The following is an 18,381-nucleotide window of genomic DNA, read 5'->3' as shown; positions in this document are numbered from 1 at the left end:
AATACGAATCCATTCTCTCATCTTATTCAGTATTAAGTAAATAGACACTCGATTCATAACAGACAACAATTTCCATTTAAATTATCGCCAAAATGCTGTCTTCCACAGTTCCCCTCATCCTCGCTGTCGCAACCCTTGGGCCACTCGCCGCCGTGGCGCAATTAAATCCGACCGAAGGTGAACCTGGCGGCGTGTCGCCAATTTACTATCTCCAATTCATCCTCGCAAATTCCCTCAAACTCGGAGATTCCTGTTCCTGGAGTGATGAAGCCCTCCGTCAGTCTGCTTTCCGCGAGATGAAACGGTTTCCCAAGAATAGCAGACCATACGACCAGGCGTTCTACAATATTGTGACCAGCACGGTGGAAAATGGGAGAACTTTTTGCATGGCGAAAGAAATGCTGGTGTGTGACAGGGATACGGCGAAATGTGTTTGTGGCGAACCCGCACTTCAAGTAAGTTTGAAAGCATTTTTTTAAATGGGGGTATTCACGACAACGGCTTACTTATTTTACTTACATCGAAGCTCATTTAACAAACTTGAGCAAAAATTTTTTTTGTGTAACTGGGATTGGTAAGATATGATTTGGCCAATTTCGCAAATCGGTATAGTTCCGTTAATGGTAGACTGCTATCCTATTTTTATTTCACGGATTTTACACAATTTCTTAAACATTTAATACATAGAGTTTGCGAAACGTGTAATCTTGCGAAATAAGAGCATGCCCAGTTGATGTGTAAATTTTCCAAAAAACTAGGGTTTTGCAGCAGACGTTTTTAGAGAAATGAAGCAAATTTCACAAAAATTCGCACATTAGTATAGCTACGTTTAATTTACTTTGCTTTAATTTAATGATATGATAGGGTTGACATGAATATCCTTAATTTTTGAAAAATGAACCTAATCGTATTTTTGCATGTACTTAGGCCAGCCTTGGAGTTCGTTACAAACCGAGCAGTTACCAAACCGAGTGGGACGCCGGCACGGGAAAAAAGGTGTGCCGATGGTCACAAGGGGGATCATGTGAATCACCCCCCGATAAGCAGGCTTCCTTCGTCCGCAAGTGTGCCCAAGGTCTGAGTTGCACCTATCTCAAGGATCGGACTGAATGCACGAATTTATCCACTTTGAAATACGTGCTGGATGCGATGCGAAATAACGTGCCGCGTGATGAGGCACTAGATGGGATTCTGTCCGGCAAGATGTGCCAATGTGTGAGCGAAGAAGATAACGGGCTTGATAAGGATAAGTTTGCTATGACCAGGAGTAATGGACGATTTAGAAGAAGCGTGGGTCGAAACGGTGATGATTTGTATGCACGTGCAAAAGCCGCACTTTTTACGCCAGGAGCGATTGACATGTAATAGTTCCGTAACTCTTTATCTTTCAACTGCAATTTATACTTCATGTACTTTTGTGCATCGGTTTATAGTAACTTGTATAAATAAAGTATGGCATAATTAATTCGCTAAATAATTTAGTTGGTCAAAATTAATTTATCCTTTTTTGTTATTTATGCACATATATGTATCTACATGCGGAATTTGCCATATCCTTCGTCCTCCGTTAAATTCTATTTTTTTCGGGCTCAACATTCGCATTGTCTCCATTCTTTGGAAAGCGACCTTGCTTGTCAAATCTCACAAGGGGACTTCAAGCAATTATTACATGTCCAAACGTCATCAAAATCGGTTATTGGCAAGTATGGTAAAGCTCCCCTAATTATTTTACGATCACTGATAATCAGTGAAAATAAAAATCATGAAAATGAAAACTTGAGAATCTTGAGTGTAGTGTAAATGAATTTTCAATTTAATAATTAGCTGCAACATTCAGCGTTAAATACTTTATTATTTCATTACATATTTACAGTAATTTGTCTACAAACATATTTAACTGCCAAAATATTGCGCATATTTATTAATTAAAATTAGCGTCCCCGCCTGCGACCATAGAAACGTTGATTGCTATGATAACTGGCACCAAATCCGCCCGAATTGTGAATTGTAGGTGGATAAAATGTATATTTCTTAATAGAATCCGAAAGTGCTTGCTGTCTTTCCCTACTTTCAGCCTCCAACCTCCGTTTCTCGATGCGTTCTCTTATTCGCGCACGTTCATCTAGTTATCAATCATTTTACATGTTACTAACTTAATTGATAATGAGGGTATTCACAATTGTCTCAGTGTCCATAAGTAGTATCGTAAAATATCTTATGAAGAACAAACAAGGGATCAAGCTTCGTAAAAATCGTAACCTTAGTAACGCAATTTTTTATGACAACATCTTTAATCGACGTTTACAAAACTTGTAATCGTCGTAACTTATTTTACGATGTATATTGAGGTAATGAATACCCTCAATGTACATTATTCTAATTGTCGAATTTAATTTGTACATATTTATGTACTATCCTCTTACTTCGACGTGTCACCACATTTGCATAAATCTCACCATGCCCATTTTCGGCGATACGGGCTTTCCATGTTGAATAAATTTAAAATATGCAAATGAGGTGACTAGCACAAATAATTTGACTATACATACCATCGCTTTGTTCACCACCAGCAACAATTCTTGATTCAACTTTTGGGACGGAATCCATTGCACCATTATTAATGCGTTTATCCGGTAAAGGGTTCATTTCTGTAGTGAAGGAGTCATCTTCTTGTAGCGTGACAGGTGTCACGGTAGCGTCTGAGAAAAATTCAGTGGTTTCCGTGCTTGCGGGTATTAGTGATAAAGATAAACTTGTGTCTGTCAGTGCACAAAGTAGTGTCCAAATAGTTACTAATTTCAAAATCATGGTTAGTCCCAAAGTATGTACTTGGTGCAGGATGGAACATGTGGTGTCGAGTGGTCTGATGAAAATTCAACTGAGGAATTAAAGCTTGAATTCAAATCATTTTATATGTATTCTTCTTCACGAGTTTTTCACGTTTGTATTTATGTAATGCATTTTTTAGTGTTATCTATCTCGTAAAACAACTACGGTGAAAATAAGTTACGTAGATAAGAAACGATTTACCCTTTGGCTCATGATTATATATGAAATGACGACAATGCAGGTCGTCTCGGATTATTGTTCTGCGAAATCAAAGAAAAAATGTTAGGCATGATGTACGCTATCCAATCAAAAAATGATTGGATGTACGCATCTGTAAACAATGAGTAGCGCAAGAAAACGTTGAGGTATGGGTATTGTTAGCGTTTATTTAAATCATGTACATGCATAATTAGTATTCCATTCATGCAATAAATGATTGTGTATGTATGTACCTCTATGCTAACAAATTTGCTTGACCGAGCGACAATAACTTGATTTTATAATCGCAGTTTTATAATCCATATATAGGACCTCGTAATAGACCTGATCCACACAGTTCACACTTACATTAAAAACGTATGATATTTATCAGTATTATTTCAGTATTTGTATTTACGTTAGGAAAACATTTAATAAATATTAATGTACACAAAATGTACCGATTTACATACATTTCCCATATATGGAATACCATAAATCTTATAAATCATATGTATGTACATATGTATCTAAAAATAGGATAAATGCTTGAACAGATTGGAGATATTGATTTCAGAATATCAAAATAGGTTAATAACCAGTAAGCAAAGCCAGTAATTAAACTTCGGTTTATATTTTTGATTCACTATTTCTGCGAGCAAAACCAGGATACAAAGTATCAAACCCATCCCAGAGACATAAAATCCTGCTGTAACCTTAGAACTAAAATCCAATCGAGAAACTGCCTCGACTTTGGGACCAATCCGAGCCGTATAGTTCCATGGAATATTTGTAGGTTCCCACAACTTATACAGGACTTTAAAATGTTCCAAAATTCCCGAAGATATAAACACTTTCAGGCGTTTTTCGACATAATTATTTCTGACCGGAGGTATAACCCAACCTCTTATCCTGGTGAAGAAGGAGTCTCCATCACCCATGAGATATTTCAGCTTTTGGTCACGGTCGTTCAAGAAATTTGTGATTGTTGCGATATTCTCCTTTGTATCCATCAACGCAACTTTTTCACAGGTTTTCAAAGTTGTTATCACCCCATAACTGTCTGGCTCATCATATTTCACTGGGTGGATGGGATAATCCTTTAAAGCAGTTTTCTCATATAAAGGGTGCGGGTCATTTAAACCACCAATTGGTGAAAACGTCGCATTCCGTACGGTCCTTAAGTTATTGTCCATCCCAAAATGTGGTATCAGCCTCTTAACTAAATTTTCTGCCACTTTCTTGTGGACAACTCCAAGTTTATTATCTCCACGCCCTTTCCGTATTTTAATACAGTGTTGAAGAATTTTAAGATAGAACAACTTGTAGCGAAAAAAATCGGCAAGAGATTTCCAATCGGGTGTATTTCCCCCTAGGAGACCAAAAGGCATAAGAATTCGAATCTGTTCTACATCCATCACACTCGTCCAAGGTGACTCGTACACAGTTGGAACGATTAATTCCATCGTGAAACAACTTTTATACCAATTCCTCAAAATCGTTCCTACGAAGATAGACCAAATCGCGACGAGTGTGCAGACTCCAGGCGATGGATATCCTTTTCGCGTAAATCGATTCTCATAAACGGGCAACGAAGTAGAGTTCTCTAGAGATATCCCAATAACTACGAACACCCCATCGGAAAGATATCTTCCAAGCGTTAATGTCAAAATTAAGACCACTGTGGTAAAGCACGTGCCAATGCATGCCCAACTTATCATATCAAACGGACTGCTTAACGAGCCTAACATTTCAGAATTCCGTCTTATTCCGTAACACGATATAAAACTGTACTTTTGAACGTCATTCATGATAAAACCAAATCCTCCACGACTTTGGAAATGCATTCCATACATTGATTCGAAAGTGTGAAATGGTGTCGAATATTTAAAATCATAAATTAGAACATCTTGCAGAATCAGATATGAGAGGAATCCATGGAACGAGGTTACATCTGCTATCCGCTGAAACGCATGTCGAGATTGGCATTTGTTCCGTAAATCAATATGATCAACGAGGTCACTTAGTAATGGTATATTGGGACCAAGAACGTATGCAGTCCAAAAGTATTTGTTCAGCCGTGACACATTTTGGTCCAGTAAGACCAGTTGATCGAAACAATGAGCTGGTGCACAAGTAATTGGGTACCAGGCTTCAGATTTCTCCATTCCTATGGCGGCGGGTTTCTTGATGTGGTAAATGTTGTGGTAACCAAACCGTAACAATGAATTATTCTCTTGGGTAATATCCACTAAGATAACCTGAACTAAATGGAGATTAGACAAGACGCTGTACTGTCTTAAGTAACCTTCAACCTCGTGTATAACAGCTGTAATCATTATGAAGTAATGTGACCGCCAGGTTCTGTAAATGAAGGGCGGCAGATTGATATATTCATCCTGGTCAAATAAGCTAGCTGTTTCTGGTAAAATGGCAAACGTTGCCCAGCAATGCGGTGCCGAATTGCGTTTTCGCACAATGGAAAACTTATCATGAATAATCCCCCCTGTCCCCAAAGTTGTGTTGGTATCGTATACAAAGGAAATTATTGGTACATGGATCATTCCCAAAGCAAATGTGACTTTGGTGAACACCATAGTTGTACAGTTCTCAAAAGGGACAAAATAGTCCTCTATCTTAATACGGAAGGTGTCAAATGTTTCATAGCCATTACTTCCAGTCTTATCAACTGTTATGGTGCAGAAGCAGGGCACAATGCTAGTTTGGGACAGAATGAGAAGCAAGACAGAACTATAGCCAAATATTTTCATTTTGCAAGAGCTGAAAAAGAGTTACTGAGAATTGTGAATATTTTTCAAGTACTTAATTTCAAAATGTTTATTATTCTAGGCATGTTTGGTAAAACATTTTTCCGCCCTTTACTGGTGGAGCATATGTATGTACCCTTAAACAATCAGATTTAGTCTCTGTTCCGTACGTCGTACGATAAAATGTAGACAAGCCGAATAATTTAGATATTACTTAAACAACTCTTTCTAACTATATAAATGCACTTCACCCCCTACATATTCTTGTCATGATAAAACAATTATTTATACATGAACGTGTGTACATATTTACTTACGTGGTTGAAGTATTGCTCAAATTACAAGCAGAGTACAAAACAACTTGAGTTTGTCCAAGAACGGGAAACTTGTCTAAATTATTTATAAACCGCCACAGTTCGACACGTTTATGCAAAAGCTGCTGAATTTACAAAACCCTCCACAATAATATCTAATTTAGATTTACCTATGTATTTGTCGTTCCAAAAAGAAAATCCAACATCCTGTCTGAGTGAGGAGACAAAAACAGGATAGGCACCATCAGCAATTTTTAAACGATCATTAATTATGTAAGAACAACTGCTTATGAACGTTTGACCGGATTATGTATACTATTTACAGACATACATACATATATGTATGATTAGTAGAGACGATTAAATTATGCCATGCATAAGAAACTTTGCTATTAATCTGCAAATTTAGTAGTTCATTATAATATCATCGGCGAAAAATCTAACTTATTTCTCTATCCAAACTTACATATGCACATGCACATAAACATACATATTTACATATCCTTTTTACAGAGAGACCTCATTTGCTTAAATGTCACAATTTCATGTTAACTTATCTCCTTCGCCATAAAATTGTATGGATATACATGGAAAAATCTTCATATTTACAGTTGCATGCATCACATACTCGATAATACAATTCATTTTTGTATTTACCTATAAGTTATATATGTACACTCTCCGAAGTGTGGTAATGATGTTTTAATGACCATCATTACTGTCGGGTTGGTAATTGTGAATTATACCAAAAACGGTAATTATTTGTTTACCGAATTTTATTATTAATAAAGTTTTTGGTTCACTACGGGTTGATAAATTCGCTAAGATTAAAATCGGTAAGCTAAAAATACCAAGCGGTATGTATTCATTACGAAAAAAGAAAACTGTATAGTACTGCCCCATAATGAACACTTTATTTTCCGGGTAATGTATTTGAATCTTTATGCGGTATTGCCATTCTACCGCACTGGTATTTATTTTTCACAATTCAAGTAATGAAAGAAGTTGCGCACTCTCACACGACAAACACCACGAGGAGGACAAAATGGGCGACAAAAAAGATAAATTAATTCGTGTTTCGAATTCTTTACATCAAAAGAAAGCAATAGTGAGCTCCAATAACTACGAGGAATTTCTAACAAAAGGTAAGTCAGCATGATTAATTAGATAAATATAATTCGCAAGTGAAAAAATTGATAAGATTTTGTTGATTTAATTAATTCAATGCAGATTATCTCAATTAAGTTATTAATTTAGCAACTTTATTTTACAGTTAGAATAAAGTTTGAGCTTGCTGACGACATCCAGATACTTATCGAAGACGACCAAGGTGCCGAGATTGATGCGGATGTGTTTCCAATTTTATGGGAGGAAGAAAAACCGAATATTACATTTCGAATTCAAGGCGAGGACTTTACAGTAAGCGCAATTCAGGACGCCGGTTCCAGTCCTCAAATTTATTATTGTAAGTACTACATAGATAAGTAATACCTCCAGGAATTAATATATGACCTGATAATTAATAATAATTAATAATTTTGTAGTGCCAAGTCCATTGTGTTCACCGGCGCCATCACCAGTTTCGCCATCATTAGGACTTGGTGACGTTGATGTATTTAAGCAGGTAAACAGTTCATCAGCTCAATATATTCTAACAAGTACATAGTAACTACAATTTTTGATTTTTTTCGATATTAGATATTAGAGGAATATGTCGAGAAGACGCCGCGTTTGGCGAATCTAATCTTGGAGTGCAGAGAGAAGTCCCTCGTCGATAACTCAGCGGCGGCAATAATTGTTAACGAGTTTGTGTCGAAATTGGTAGACTTAAAAGGGTAATTATTTTTAAATAAGTTCCTTGCTGTTTGTAAATAATATTTTCTGTTATGTAGTAACTCACCATGCACTCGAGACCAGATATCTTTTGCAAAGGCGATTGTTGAAATTCTGCCTTTCTGGAAATATCCGGGAACGCCAGACGGAATTGTAAATTACTATTGCAAATAAATTTTCGTAACAATAATTACTAAAAAAATTATTCTAAAAGTGTCTTGTGTAAATTGCAGGATATTCTTTATGATGAAATTAACCGGTCTGGCCTAATTCAACAACGACTCAAGTGGATTCACAGAAACATTAGGAAACCGGAAGTTGATACGAGGCGTCGGAAAAAAGAAGAAAGTCAAGGTGGCCCAAAGCCAAAAATAGCGAAAGGCGCAGAGGAGGTTTTCCCCAACTTGGAATTAACGGCGGCCCTAAATTCAAGCACTAAAAAAGGTGAAATTGTATCACTCATGAAGGAAACTTTTGAACACAGAAACCAGATAAGACGGTCAAACGATCAATCAGTGCTACGTGTGTACTCAAAATTTGCGGAATGTTCCTACTTGGTTTGAATTATTAACTTAATTTTAATAATTACGCATGTCATAAATATACAATTAATACTTCTGTTCAGGTTAATTTTGAGTTTTCGCTAATGTTTCCTGACCTTGAACAAAACTTTCTAAACACGTGGCCGGAATTTGCTGACCGATTGATTGCGCACTGCAAAACTTTAAGTAATTCGCCAGCCCTATTGAAATTCGCAAACAATAATTATGGTAAGTGTTTCCGTAAATCTAATAATCATAAATTTCGTAAATAAATTGCTAACCACTGTTTTGTTGTCACAGATAATTGGGACAAATCAATAGCAGCTCTATTTGTTCTGTTACACCTTATTCCTCCAAGCGCTCAAGGGAGAGGGAAAGGGGGACGCTGTAAAATTGACGACGCAAAGTTAAAGTTGGTTACTTTTTACCGGGTAAGCGCGGGAATAATTTAAGAGGGTCAGCTAAACGATATGGGACAGTTTTAATAAATATGTGTTTAAATAGGCTGAAACGCCCTTGAAATCAATTGTGGACACTTGGAATTTTGAGACTTCCCAACCAGCGCTCATTGTACTAGGCGAGGACCACTCCAATTTGACGTCCTTCTACATAATTTGTGATCGAATCCTCCTCCCAATCAACGCAAGAACTTCAACCGAGGCAATCGATTCCCTATTTAAGGCTCATTACGTAATTGGAACAGAATACGACAAAAATTTGACCGGAATTTGGAAGTTTATTCAAGTACACATTTTTCAACTTGAAACAACTACTCAGCTATCAAGAAAAGTGAAACAAGTGTTCCAGCAAATTTCTACTTATCTTCAAACGTCAAATTCCTCGACAAATTAAAATGTATACTTGTGGTCCATGTGGAAAAGTATTTTGTAAATTTAGAGAGATTATAGTACATTTTAGGTGCATTCATAATTACGGTGAGGCAAATTTTCCAGGTGTTACCAATTCAACTGTGGACTTTGTTGTTAAAGAGTTTGAAAATTCGTTTCTTCAAATTTCAAAATTAATTTTAAGGATAAGCAACAAATTTTGCAAAGAAAATTTTGAGGACTTTAGTTGCCAGTCGCTATCTTTAATAGAAGCGTTCAGTCACGTAAATTCTATTTACAAACGACAGAAAGCGTTAGAAAAATATAGCCAAATAATTATGCCAAAAGAATATTCGTTAGGAAGTAGGCTGGAGCAAAGGGTGAGAGATAACAAACGTCAAGAAGTTATTGTATCAGATACATTTATGTATGTACCAATTCTCAAGAGTTTAGAAAAACTTGTTTCATCTCCAGATATTTATCAGTGTTTTTCAAAAGTTGTACCTTCAAATTCCAATTCAATCGAGTCATTTAAAGATACAGTTGCATTTAAAACTAATTGTCTTTTTTCAAGGAACCCGAATTCTATTCAAATTCAACTTTTCTATGATGATTTTGAAACAGTCAATCCCCTTGGCTCAAAACGAGGAATTCACAAATTGGGAGCGTTTTACTTTACTATTAAAAATCTTCCAGATTATATTAATTCCCAACTTAGCTCAATACATTTATTAGCCTTGTTTTATTCGGAGGATGCCAAAAAGTATGGTATTAATTCAATTCTGAAATTAATAATTCCAGATTTCCTGTATCTTGAGAAAGTGGGCATATCGGTAAATGGATCTGATAGAATTTTTGGTACTTTGTGTTCTCTTGCGTTTGACAACTTAGGTGGAAATAGTTTGCTAGGATTTAATGAGTCGTTTAATTCCCATTATTTTTGTCGAATATGCTGTACATCTAAAAGTGAAGCACAAGAAATATTTGAGCATAGCAAAATGATAGTCAGGGACAAAAGTAATTATGCCAATCATTTAAGTGACAAATCTTTTGGTGTTCAAACTGAATGTATTTTAAATCAACTTAATTATTTTAATTTTTTAGATAGTCCGTCTGTTGACATTATGCACGATTTACTGGAAGGTGTCGTTCCGTACGAAATCAAACTAGTTTTACAAAAATTAATATCTTTAAAGTGCTTTGATTTAGATTTAATTAATCAAAGAATTCAGGCCCATAATTTTGGCTATTTAGAATCAAAGAATCGCCCAAGTCCAATACGACTAGAAGGATCGGGAAACAAAATTGGACAAAAAGCTTCTCAAGCCTGGTGTCTGATTCGGTATTTACCAGTGATTATTGGGGATTTAGTTATTAGTAATGAGCAAAAAAAATATTGGGAAATTTTATTGCAACTTTTGGAGATTTTGAGCTATGTATTTTGTCGGAAATTTTCAGAATCTACTTTGTTATTATTAGATGCAAAAATAGTTAGCCATCATAATCTATTTCGTAAGTTGTTCCCAGATCAAAAACTTATCCCCAAGCACCATTTAATGTGTCACTATTCTTTTGTCATTAGGCAAAGTGGGCCATTAGTATCAATGTGGGCCATGCGGTATGAGGGGAAACATAATTATTTTTCTCAATTAGCAGGACAAATAAGAAATTTTCGTAATATTTGTTCATCGTTGGCTAAAAGGCATCAACAGTATAGTTCTCATTTGTTAAAAACTATTGAAATTAATGAGGGGGTTAGGGCAGATAATATAGTAGTATCTAATTTGTATGAATTTGCTGAGTCTTTTGATTTAATCGAGAAATTAAGACAGTTTGACATATTTAAAGAATGTGACGGAAATACAAAAGTTTATACAGCAAATAAGGTCTGGTATCGTAATTATAAATACAAAATTGATTATGTTGTTTGCTATGGAATGGGAAATATTTTTCCAAATTTTGGTGTAATTCAGGACCTAATATTAATTGATGAAACCAGATGCCTGTTATTTTTGAAAAAGCTAAATGTAGACTTCTTTGACAGACACTATTTTTCCTATATTGTTACACGTACAAATGATTTGTTTGAAGTTGTGGATATATCTAATTTAATTGTTCATGAATGTTTTGAGTTTCAAAAAAATTGTAATACCGATGCTTTTCATTTAGTTTTAAGGCATTACTTGTAAAAATATATGTATTTGTAATTTAGGCTATATATAACTTGATTGGTTTTTGTATTTAATTAAGTTGTGTAGTTTAATTATTGCGAATTATTACAATAAATAATCAAAATAATTACCGAAATAGTGAAACATTTATTACCATAATAATAAATATCGATAAGCAAACGATAATAATATGATTATGGTGCGGTGTTGATTATTTACCACCCAGTAATAAGCATCTTTATACATTTATCATAATATCATTACTGGCTAATATTACTTCATTACTGCGTGCAGTTGCAGGTTCATATTGCATGATATTTATGATATTATTGTGGAGTAATACGTTAATGCCGGGATGGTAATCTTTCTGTTAAATACCGCGCGGTAACTAACCCATTACCACAGCAGTAGAGTCATATATAGACTACACGGGGTAATGATTCCGGTAAACATTTTTCGGAGAGTGTGCCAATACAATCAATCCAAGGACAAACCCAACCGTAAGCACTGCCACGAACATTGTCTCAACTTTGCACAGTGGTACGAATATTAGAATGTACATCCAGTTAGCTACATTACAAATCCTGTCAATCCAACGATACTAAATTTCTGGTGGAGAATGCACCAGATTTTACAAATTTTCTCCGTTTGCAGTTAAATTTTAAGAGGTCAATTCTCAATATTATTTGAAGATAGTTGAGATGCAGGTTTAAATAATCGAGGCCAAACTTGAACAACATGGTCCAATTTTTGAAGGCAATTATTTTGACTTGAGTGGAGTGGTGTACAAATTCGACTAACGGTGGAAAGGATTCCTTTCATAACTTGTCAAAATTCTAGGTTATGATTCCTTGTTAGTCTTAAAATAATGGACTCATTTTGAAATGTAAATGCTGTCAAAATTCGATATTTTGTAGGTAAAGTACATTAGATCGATCCAGTGCAATGTTAACTTGATAAAGAGTAAACTTTACTCTTAATTTTCTGAATATATAATTCAGATTGCATTTACTTTTCAAAAAATAACTTTATTTTTAAGAGAGTGTTGCTCTAATTTCCACGTGTGCAAACATCTATGCTTTATAATATTTCTACGGCAATCCTCCATAATTATATGTACATATTCCTAATTCTACATTTTGGCTCAGGAAGCTAATTAAGACACAATTCAATTTCTTATTTTAGGGAAGTTGATATTGCAAAACATGTGTAAATATCTTAGATATTATATCTATTTCATGTGTGCTTATGTATAATAAAACTGTTGGTCGTCCGACAGATGTGCAAAGACGAATGTGTAAACGACAACGCGCAAAGACAAGCCCCGATAAATTTGCAACCGATAAATCATTTATCGGTTTGCAGGAAATTTTCTAACAATTGTTACACTCTATCTCTAATTTCATTTAAAAATAGGTCATATGTGTGTGAAGTTCGTCAATACGTACATAGATAAATGAATTTCCTACTTTCAAGCGAGTAATTTATGCTTAATCGCTAATCCAATTTACAAGCACTTGCTTGCATATACATATGTATACATATCAACATACCTATATATTACTAAAGCAATGTCAAAATGAAAAATAAACTTTCACGTATGCTTACCTGCAAAGGATTATCGACAAGCTACACTTCTTCAATAACTGTTTAACTAGAAATCAACCTAAACTCTATCTCTATACATATTGACATAATATTTGTAAATACAGATGATAGATTATAGGTAGTTGCGATTGGGTACAAATTATTTTAGGTTATTATTCCAAATTATAGGTTATTGCACAAAATCATTTGGATTATTACACAAAATTATTTAGGTCAGTGCACAAAATTTTAGGGTAATTATAGATTTATCACTAATCGATTTGGAACTAATTACTTTATTATATTATACAATGTACATAACTTACGGGCCATTAGCCCCCTCCGCGTTTTAAATAAATGACTTATATCATACATAATATTTGTATTACGCACTATTACGCACCGAATTTAAAACACATCGGGTTGAATTTATTCTACTTCAATCAACATAAATTCAAGGACCTAGCATAAAGTCATTCATTTAATTCATCATGAGACGAATATTTGTATTTGTTTGTCCGCACAAAAGCTTGTAATCAACAAAGGTGTTGACATTGCCATGAAGTTGTTTGCAAATCGGATCTTCTTTGAGGAACATGATTCGCCCATTTTGTGAAAAAATACATATACCCGAGCTCGGGTAAATTGTTTAAGGCATCCGGATCAGCTGGCCGATGTAAGAGTTATTAAGATAAGATTTTATTCCTTCCCTACGGAGGCCACTTCGGGCCATGAGGGTACAGTTATGCAAGTATGTACATGTCAGAGTCATTTCATTGTAAGCAACAACTGATCGTCCACTTGACGCAAACACCAAGCGTGACGAGTGGTGTTAAAATAGTGACAAAATTGTCTCCAAACCTGATCTTAAGTACCCCACAGGCTGCTAGCCTTTTATGAAACTGCTTGTTCTCTACCATACCCCCTAGTTGGACACGCCTCAGCCTACCGCACAATTTCATCGATGTTTCATTAACAACTCCCGCGAGTAGGGCAAAAGCGAAATTACCAAAGAAACTTTCGACACTTAGAACTATAAATACCACACCACCCAGTCTGTCCACCTTGCACGAACCGTTTGATTAGGATACAAAAGTAGAGATGATATTGGTCAATCCAAACATAGCAAAGCAAGAGGGAAGAAACACTGCTCGAAAACAGTGGCTGATTTGAGCCTCCAAAATTTTGATGTGTTGCCACTCCATGAACAGTTTCTTATATCCCAAGTAAAGCTCGCTATTCTGATGACAGCGTCTAAATAGTTCAAAGAATAAAAATGTTCAACTCACATTTAGGCTAATTGTTTGTTGGTAGTGAGGTCTTTATAATTGGTTTATATTTACTTAACCCCATAAAACTCACCGCATTATAGACTTTATTGTAATTATCAAACCAAACACTGATAGTATGAAAATGTTTGAAATTTCCAAAAATCCAGTTGCTGCACAGGAGGAAATAAAACTCGCCCTGAAATAGAACAATAAAAAAATGCACCAGAGTAAGGACATTATAGCACCCTCGCTCATTTTCTATTTATAGATTTTATAGCGAATGCATGCAACTTTTAGCATGCAAATTTTATGCATGCATTTTTTGCATGCAAACTTTTTTTGCATGGAGTTTTGCGATGCTGGGGGCTGACCCCCCCAGGGGTTGCAGATAACCCCAGCGCAGTGACCGCGGCGCCGTGACCTTTGACCTGTCAAGCGTATTTATTATAATATGAGCGTTACATGGTGAGTATGTATGTCAAGATGAAAAAACCACACATTGATATTTAACTACAATGATGAAATGTGCATAATAATGGGTGTTAAGTTTCACAGTTTAATAGCTTAATTAAATGTACATGGCTTGCAGAAGCTGGCCAACTTCATTTGACATTCCAAGCGAATTACGTCCAGTTTTATTCTAAAGAAATTTACTTTAAGATATTTATTATTCCACATACAATGAATTGATTATTGCTTAGTTTTATTGATACACACAAAGTGACAATGAATTTGCTTATATTAATTTGTGTTGTGCTGCAGACCGTAAATTCGTATACGGAATGTTATCGTCATGATAGTTGTGTGCAATGCATTCAAATTGTGGGTTGCGTTTACGGAGTAACAAGTTCAAGTGCTCGGAAATGTTTTCATCGTGACGAGATTCCGGTTGGAATTTTGGCAACCTTTCGAATCCGACTGCATGTAAAAGAATTTACAGGTTTGGTACGTTCATTTTCATGTTTTCACTTTATACTGAGAACAAAGTGTTTCTTTACTGAATAAATAAGTTGTTTTTTAATTTTTAGCAACCACCCAGACGAGTGCATTTGATTACCATTCTAAAAGTGGAAGCAATATCATTGTTAAAGAAGAGATAATGCACAATGTTTTAACAGGTATGCACTGCCATTTTTCGCAATTTATTCCATTATTTTAACATTTTGACATTTTTAGAGCGGGTTTCAACCTCCACCACAACTGAAAATCAATTGTATACTTCAACATTACCTACTTTCACGACTTTGCCAACGACCAAAATAGTGACGACCAATTTTTATTTGCCGGAAACCTTACATCCCACACAACCAAGTGTTGATCACGAGCAAGACAATTCAGAGACCACAACGGAGACAATAATAAACACTGCTGTCGCCGGTATTGTACACATTTTTTTTGTTACGTAATCTCGGTTTTTCATTCATAAATAAAACCATCACAGAAAAACTGGCAATCGAGACTACAATCCTACCAATGGTGGAATCAACTACGCATTTCTCTGAGCTAATTCATCGGCCCACTGATCCATTCCTGTTGCTGAATACGAGCATCACAATTGGGGGTATGCACACCATAGTTAAAAAAATAGCACGTAAAGTTTATTAAAATTTTATTTATAGAAACCAATAATACTGCGAATTGGAATAATGGTTCCAACCATAGTGGAAGTTTCAACTCTTCCGTCCCGACAACTACCAATTTAACGATTTCGGTATTTATTAGTGTTTATATGCAACCAATCCCAATACCGTCTAAAGCCACGAGAACAAATTCGTATGCAATTCTTATTGTGTCACTTCTTAGACTTTTCCAGTTGTAGCAGCAAGAAAACGGAAAATGTGGAGCACCTATGACACAATTGGATTATATGCATGCAGAATTACTAAATTACTTAAGAAGAATAATTTCTTTCATGATCGAGATCTTTCTACTATTAATATATCATATCGAGGAAATTTGATTATGTATTATGTGATTCGTTACTCAGCGGAAAGCCAATATTTTATGCCAAAAACATTTAAATATATGCAACAAGTTAATTAAGCAAATGCATTTGCAGAGTGTTGGATTTAGAGGAAGTTCTAGCAATAAATAATTATGATAATTTTATTACAATAAATGCATGACATTTTTTCGATTTATTTTTTTATTTGCTCATTTCCATCAAATCATTTGTTTTTATTTTCAATCATCAACTTAAAATGATTATAAATCACTACTAAAATCACTACTAAATTCTACATGTATATATGAACTCTACAAATGACTCATTTCGATAAAATCACTACTAAATTACTACTTTTTTTAATTTTTCGTTCGTTTACTGGCGGGGGCGTTTGTGGGGGGGGATGCTTGGACTGCTGCTTGGACTGCGGCTTCCTGTGCCTCCTTTATTGCTTCAGACACAACTGACGAGGTCAGAGGCTGAACCGTCAGTATCTCATTCGGAGCTGAAGACAGTTGTTTTACACACGTTGTAAGGAAGAGAGTATCCTAAAAAAAACAAGCATGCTTTGCAACAAAATCGTAATTATAAGTACGAAAAAAAATTGGAAACACTTACCTTTGATGCGTCATGTAGCTATTAACCAGGCCCATAGCATTGAGATGTTGTAATTTTTTAAATATATTCAAATTTGTCCTAAATTTGAGTTTAGGAACTCAAATTTAGGACAAATTTGAATATATTTAAAAAATTACAACATCTCAATGCTATGGGCCTGGTTAATAGGCTACATGACGCATCAAAGGTAAGTGTTTCCAATTTTTTTTCGTACTTATAATTACGATTTTGTTGCAAGCATGCTTGTTTTTTTTAGGATACTCTCTTCCTTACAACGTGTGTAAAACAACTGTCTTCAGCTCCGAATGAGATACTGACGGTTCAGCCTCTGACCTCGTCAGTTGTGTCTGAAGCAATAAAGGAGGCACAGGAAGCCGCAGTCCAAGCAGCAGTCCAAGCATCCCCCCCCACAAACGCCCCCGCCAGTAAACGAACGAAAAATTAAAAAAAGTAGTAATTTAGTAGTGATTTTATCGAAATGAGTCATTTGTAGAGTTCATATATACATGTAGAATTTAGTAGTGATTTTAGTAGTGATTTATAATCATTTTAAGTTGATGATTGAAAATAAAAACAAATGATTTGATGGAAATGAGCAAATAAAAAAATAAATCGAAAAAATGTCATGCATTTATTGTAATAAAATTATCATAATTATTTATTGCTAGAACTTCCTCTAAATCCAACACTCTGCAAATGCATTTGCTTAATTAACTTGTTGCATATATTTAAATGTTTTTGGCATAAAATATTGGCTTTCCGCTGAGTAACGAATCACATAATACATAATCAAATTTCCTCGATATGATATTATTAATAGTAGAAAGATCTCGATCATGAAAGAAATTATTCTTCTTAAGTAATTTAGTAATTCTGCATGCATATAATCCAATTGTGTCATAGGTGCTCCACATTTTCCGTTTTCTTGCTGCTACAACTGGAAAAGTCTAAGAAGTGACACAATAAGAATTGCATACGAATTTTTCTCGTGGCTTTAGACGGTATTGGGATTGGTTGCATATAAACACTAATAAATACCGAAATCGTTAAATTGGTAGTTGTCGGGACGGAAGAGTTGAAACTTCCACTATGGTTGGAACCATTATTCCAATTCGCAGTATTATTGGTTTCTATAAATAAAATTTTAATAAACTTTACGTGCTATTTTTTTAACTATGGTGTGCATACCCCCAATTGTGATGCTCGTATTCAGCAACAGGAATGGATCAGTGGCCGATGAATTAGCTCAGAGAAATGCGTAGTTGATTCCACCATTGGTAGGATTGTAGTCTCGATTGCCAGTTTTTCTGTGATGGTTTTATTTATGAATGAAAAACCGAGATTACGTAACAAAAAAAATGTGTACAATACCGGCGACAGCAGTGTTTATTATTGTCTCCGTTGTGGTCTCTGAATTGTCTTGCTCGTGATCAACACTTGGTTGTGTGGGATGTAAGGTTTCCGGCAAATAAAAATTG

The 18,381-nt window shown here is 35.2% G+C and overlaps 4 protein-coding genes and 2 long non-coding RNA genes across 6 annotated transcripts; 3 read left to right on the top strand and 3 right to left on the bottom strand.

Annotated features, from left to right (window-relative positions):
* The first annotated feature begins 21 nt into the window (after positions 1 to 21).
* On the top strand, positions 22 to 1,479 carry LOC110860748. The gene is made up of 2 exons (XM_022109844.2): positions 22 to 455; positions 928 to 1,479. The coding sequence occupies exons 1-2, from the start codon at positions 93 to 95 to the stop codon at positions 1,363 to 1,365; spliced, it is 801 nt and encodes a 266-aa protein (XP_021965536.1). The 5' UTR covers positions 22 to 92; the 3' UTR covers positions 1,366 to 1,479.
* A 436-nt stretch (positions 1,480 to 1,915) lies between these two features.
* LOC110860747 lies at positions 1,916 to 2,901 on the bottom strand. The gene is made up of 2 exons (XM_022109843.2): positions 2,550 to 2,901; positions 1,916 to 2,122 (listed from the first exon to the last, which is right to left on the bottom strand). Exons 1-2 carry the CDS (start codon positions 2,806 to 2,808, stop codon positions 1,932 to 1,934), a joined length of 450 nt encoding a protein of 149 aa, XP_021965535.1. The 5' UTR covers positions 2,809 to 2,901; the 3' UTR covers positions 1,916 to 1,931.
* A 3,921-nt stretch (positions 2,902 to 6,822) lies between these two features.
* On the top strand, positions 6,823 to 9,355 carry LOC118439379. Its single transcript, XM_035860632.1, has 9 exons — positions 6,823 to 7,254; positions 7,383 to 7,574; positions 7,654 to 7,733; positions 7,808 to 7,944; positions 8,002 to 8,095; positions 8,176 to 8,499; positions 8,568 to 8,712; positions 8,785 to 8,915; positions 8,989 to 9,355. Exons 1-9 carry the CDS (start codon positions 7,053 to 7,055, stop codon positions 9,334 to 9,336), a joined length of 1,653 nt encoding a protein of 550 aa, XP_035716525.1. The 5' UTR covers positions 6,823 to 7,052; the 3' UTR covers positions 9,337 to 9,355.
* On the bottom strand, positions 7,569 to 8,913 carry LOC118439380. The gene is made up of 3 exons (XR_004837394.1): positions 8,601 to 8,913; positions 8,010 to 8,103; positions 7,569 to 7,935 (listed from the first exon to the last, which is right to left on the bottom strand). It is a non-coding gene; the product is annotated as an uncharacterized LOC118439380 (long non-coding RNA).
* Positions 9,356 to 10,309: 954 nt separating the features above from the next.
* LOC118439360 lies at positions 10,310 to 16,383 on the top strand. The gene is made up of 9 exons (XM_035860611.1): positions 10,310 to 10,328; positions 10,416 to 10,663; positions 10,894 to 10,929; positions 15,103 to 15,280; positions 15,369 to 15,458; positions 15,517 to 15,717; positions 15,782 to 15,901; positions 15,960 to 16,051; positions 16,144 to 16,383. Exons 1-9 carry the CDS (start codon positions 10,310 to 10,312, stop codon positions 16,381 to 16,383), a joined length of 1,224 nt encoding a protein of 407 aa, XP_035716504.1.
* Positions 16,384 to 17,533: 1,150 nt separating this feature from the next.
* On the bottom strand, positions 17,534 to 18,130 carry LOC118439359. The gene is made up of 3 exons (XR_004837389.1): positions 18,092 to 18,130; positions 17,942 to 18,033; positions 17,534 to 17,850 (listed from the first exon to the last, which is right to left on the bottom strand). It is a non-coding gene; the product is annotated as an uncharacterized LOC118439359 (long non-coding RNA).
* Positions 18,131 to 18,381: the final 251 nt, after the last annotated feature.

The sequence above is a fragment of the Folsomia candida genome, unplaced genomic scaffold (genome assembly GCF_002217175.1).
Source record: "Folsomia candida strain VU population unplaced genomic scaffold, ASM221717v1 Fcan01_Sc034, whole genome shotgun sequence".
NCBI lineage: Eukaryota > Metazoa > Arthropoda > Collembola > Entomobryomorpha > Isotomidae > Folsomia > Folsomia candida.
The sequence above is the reverse complement of the archived record's forward strand: the minus strand, read 5'-3'. Positions and strand labels throughout refer to the sequence as shown.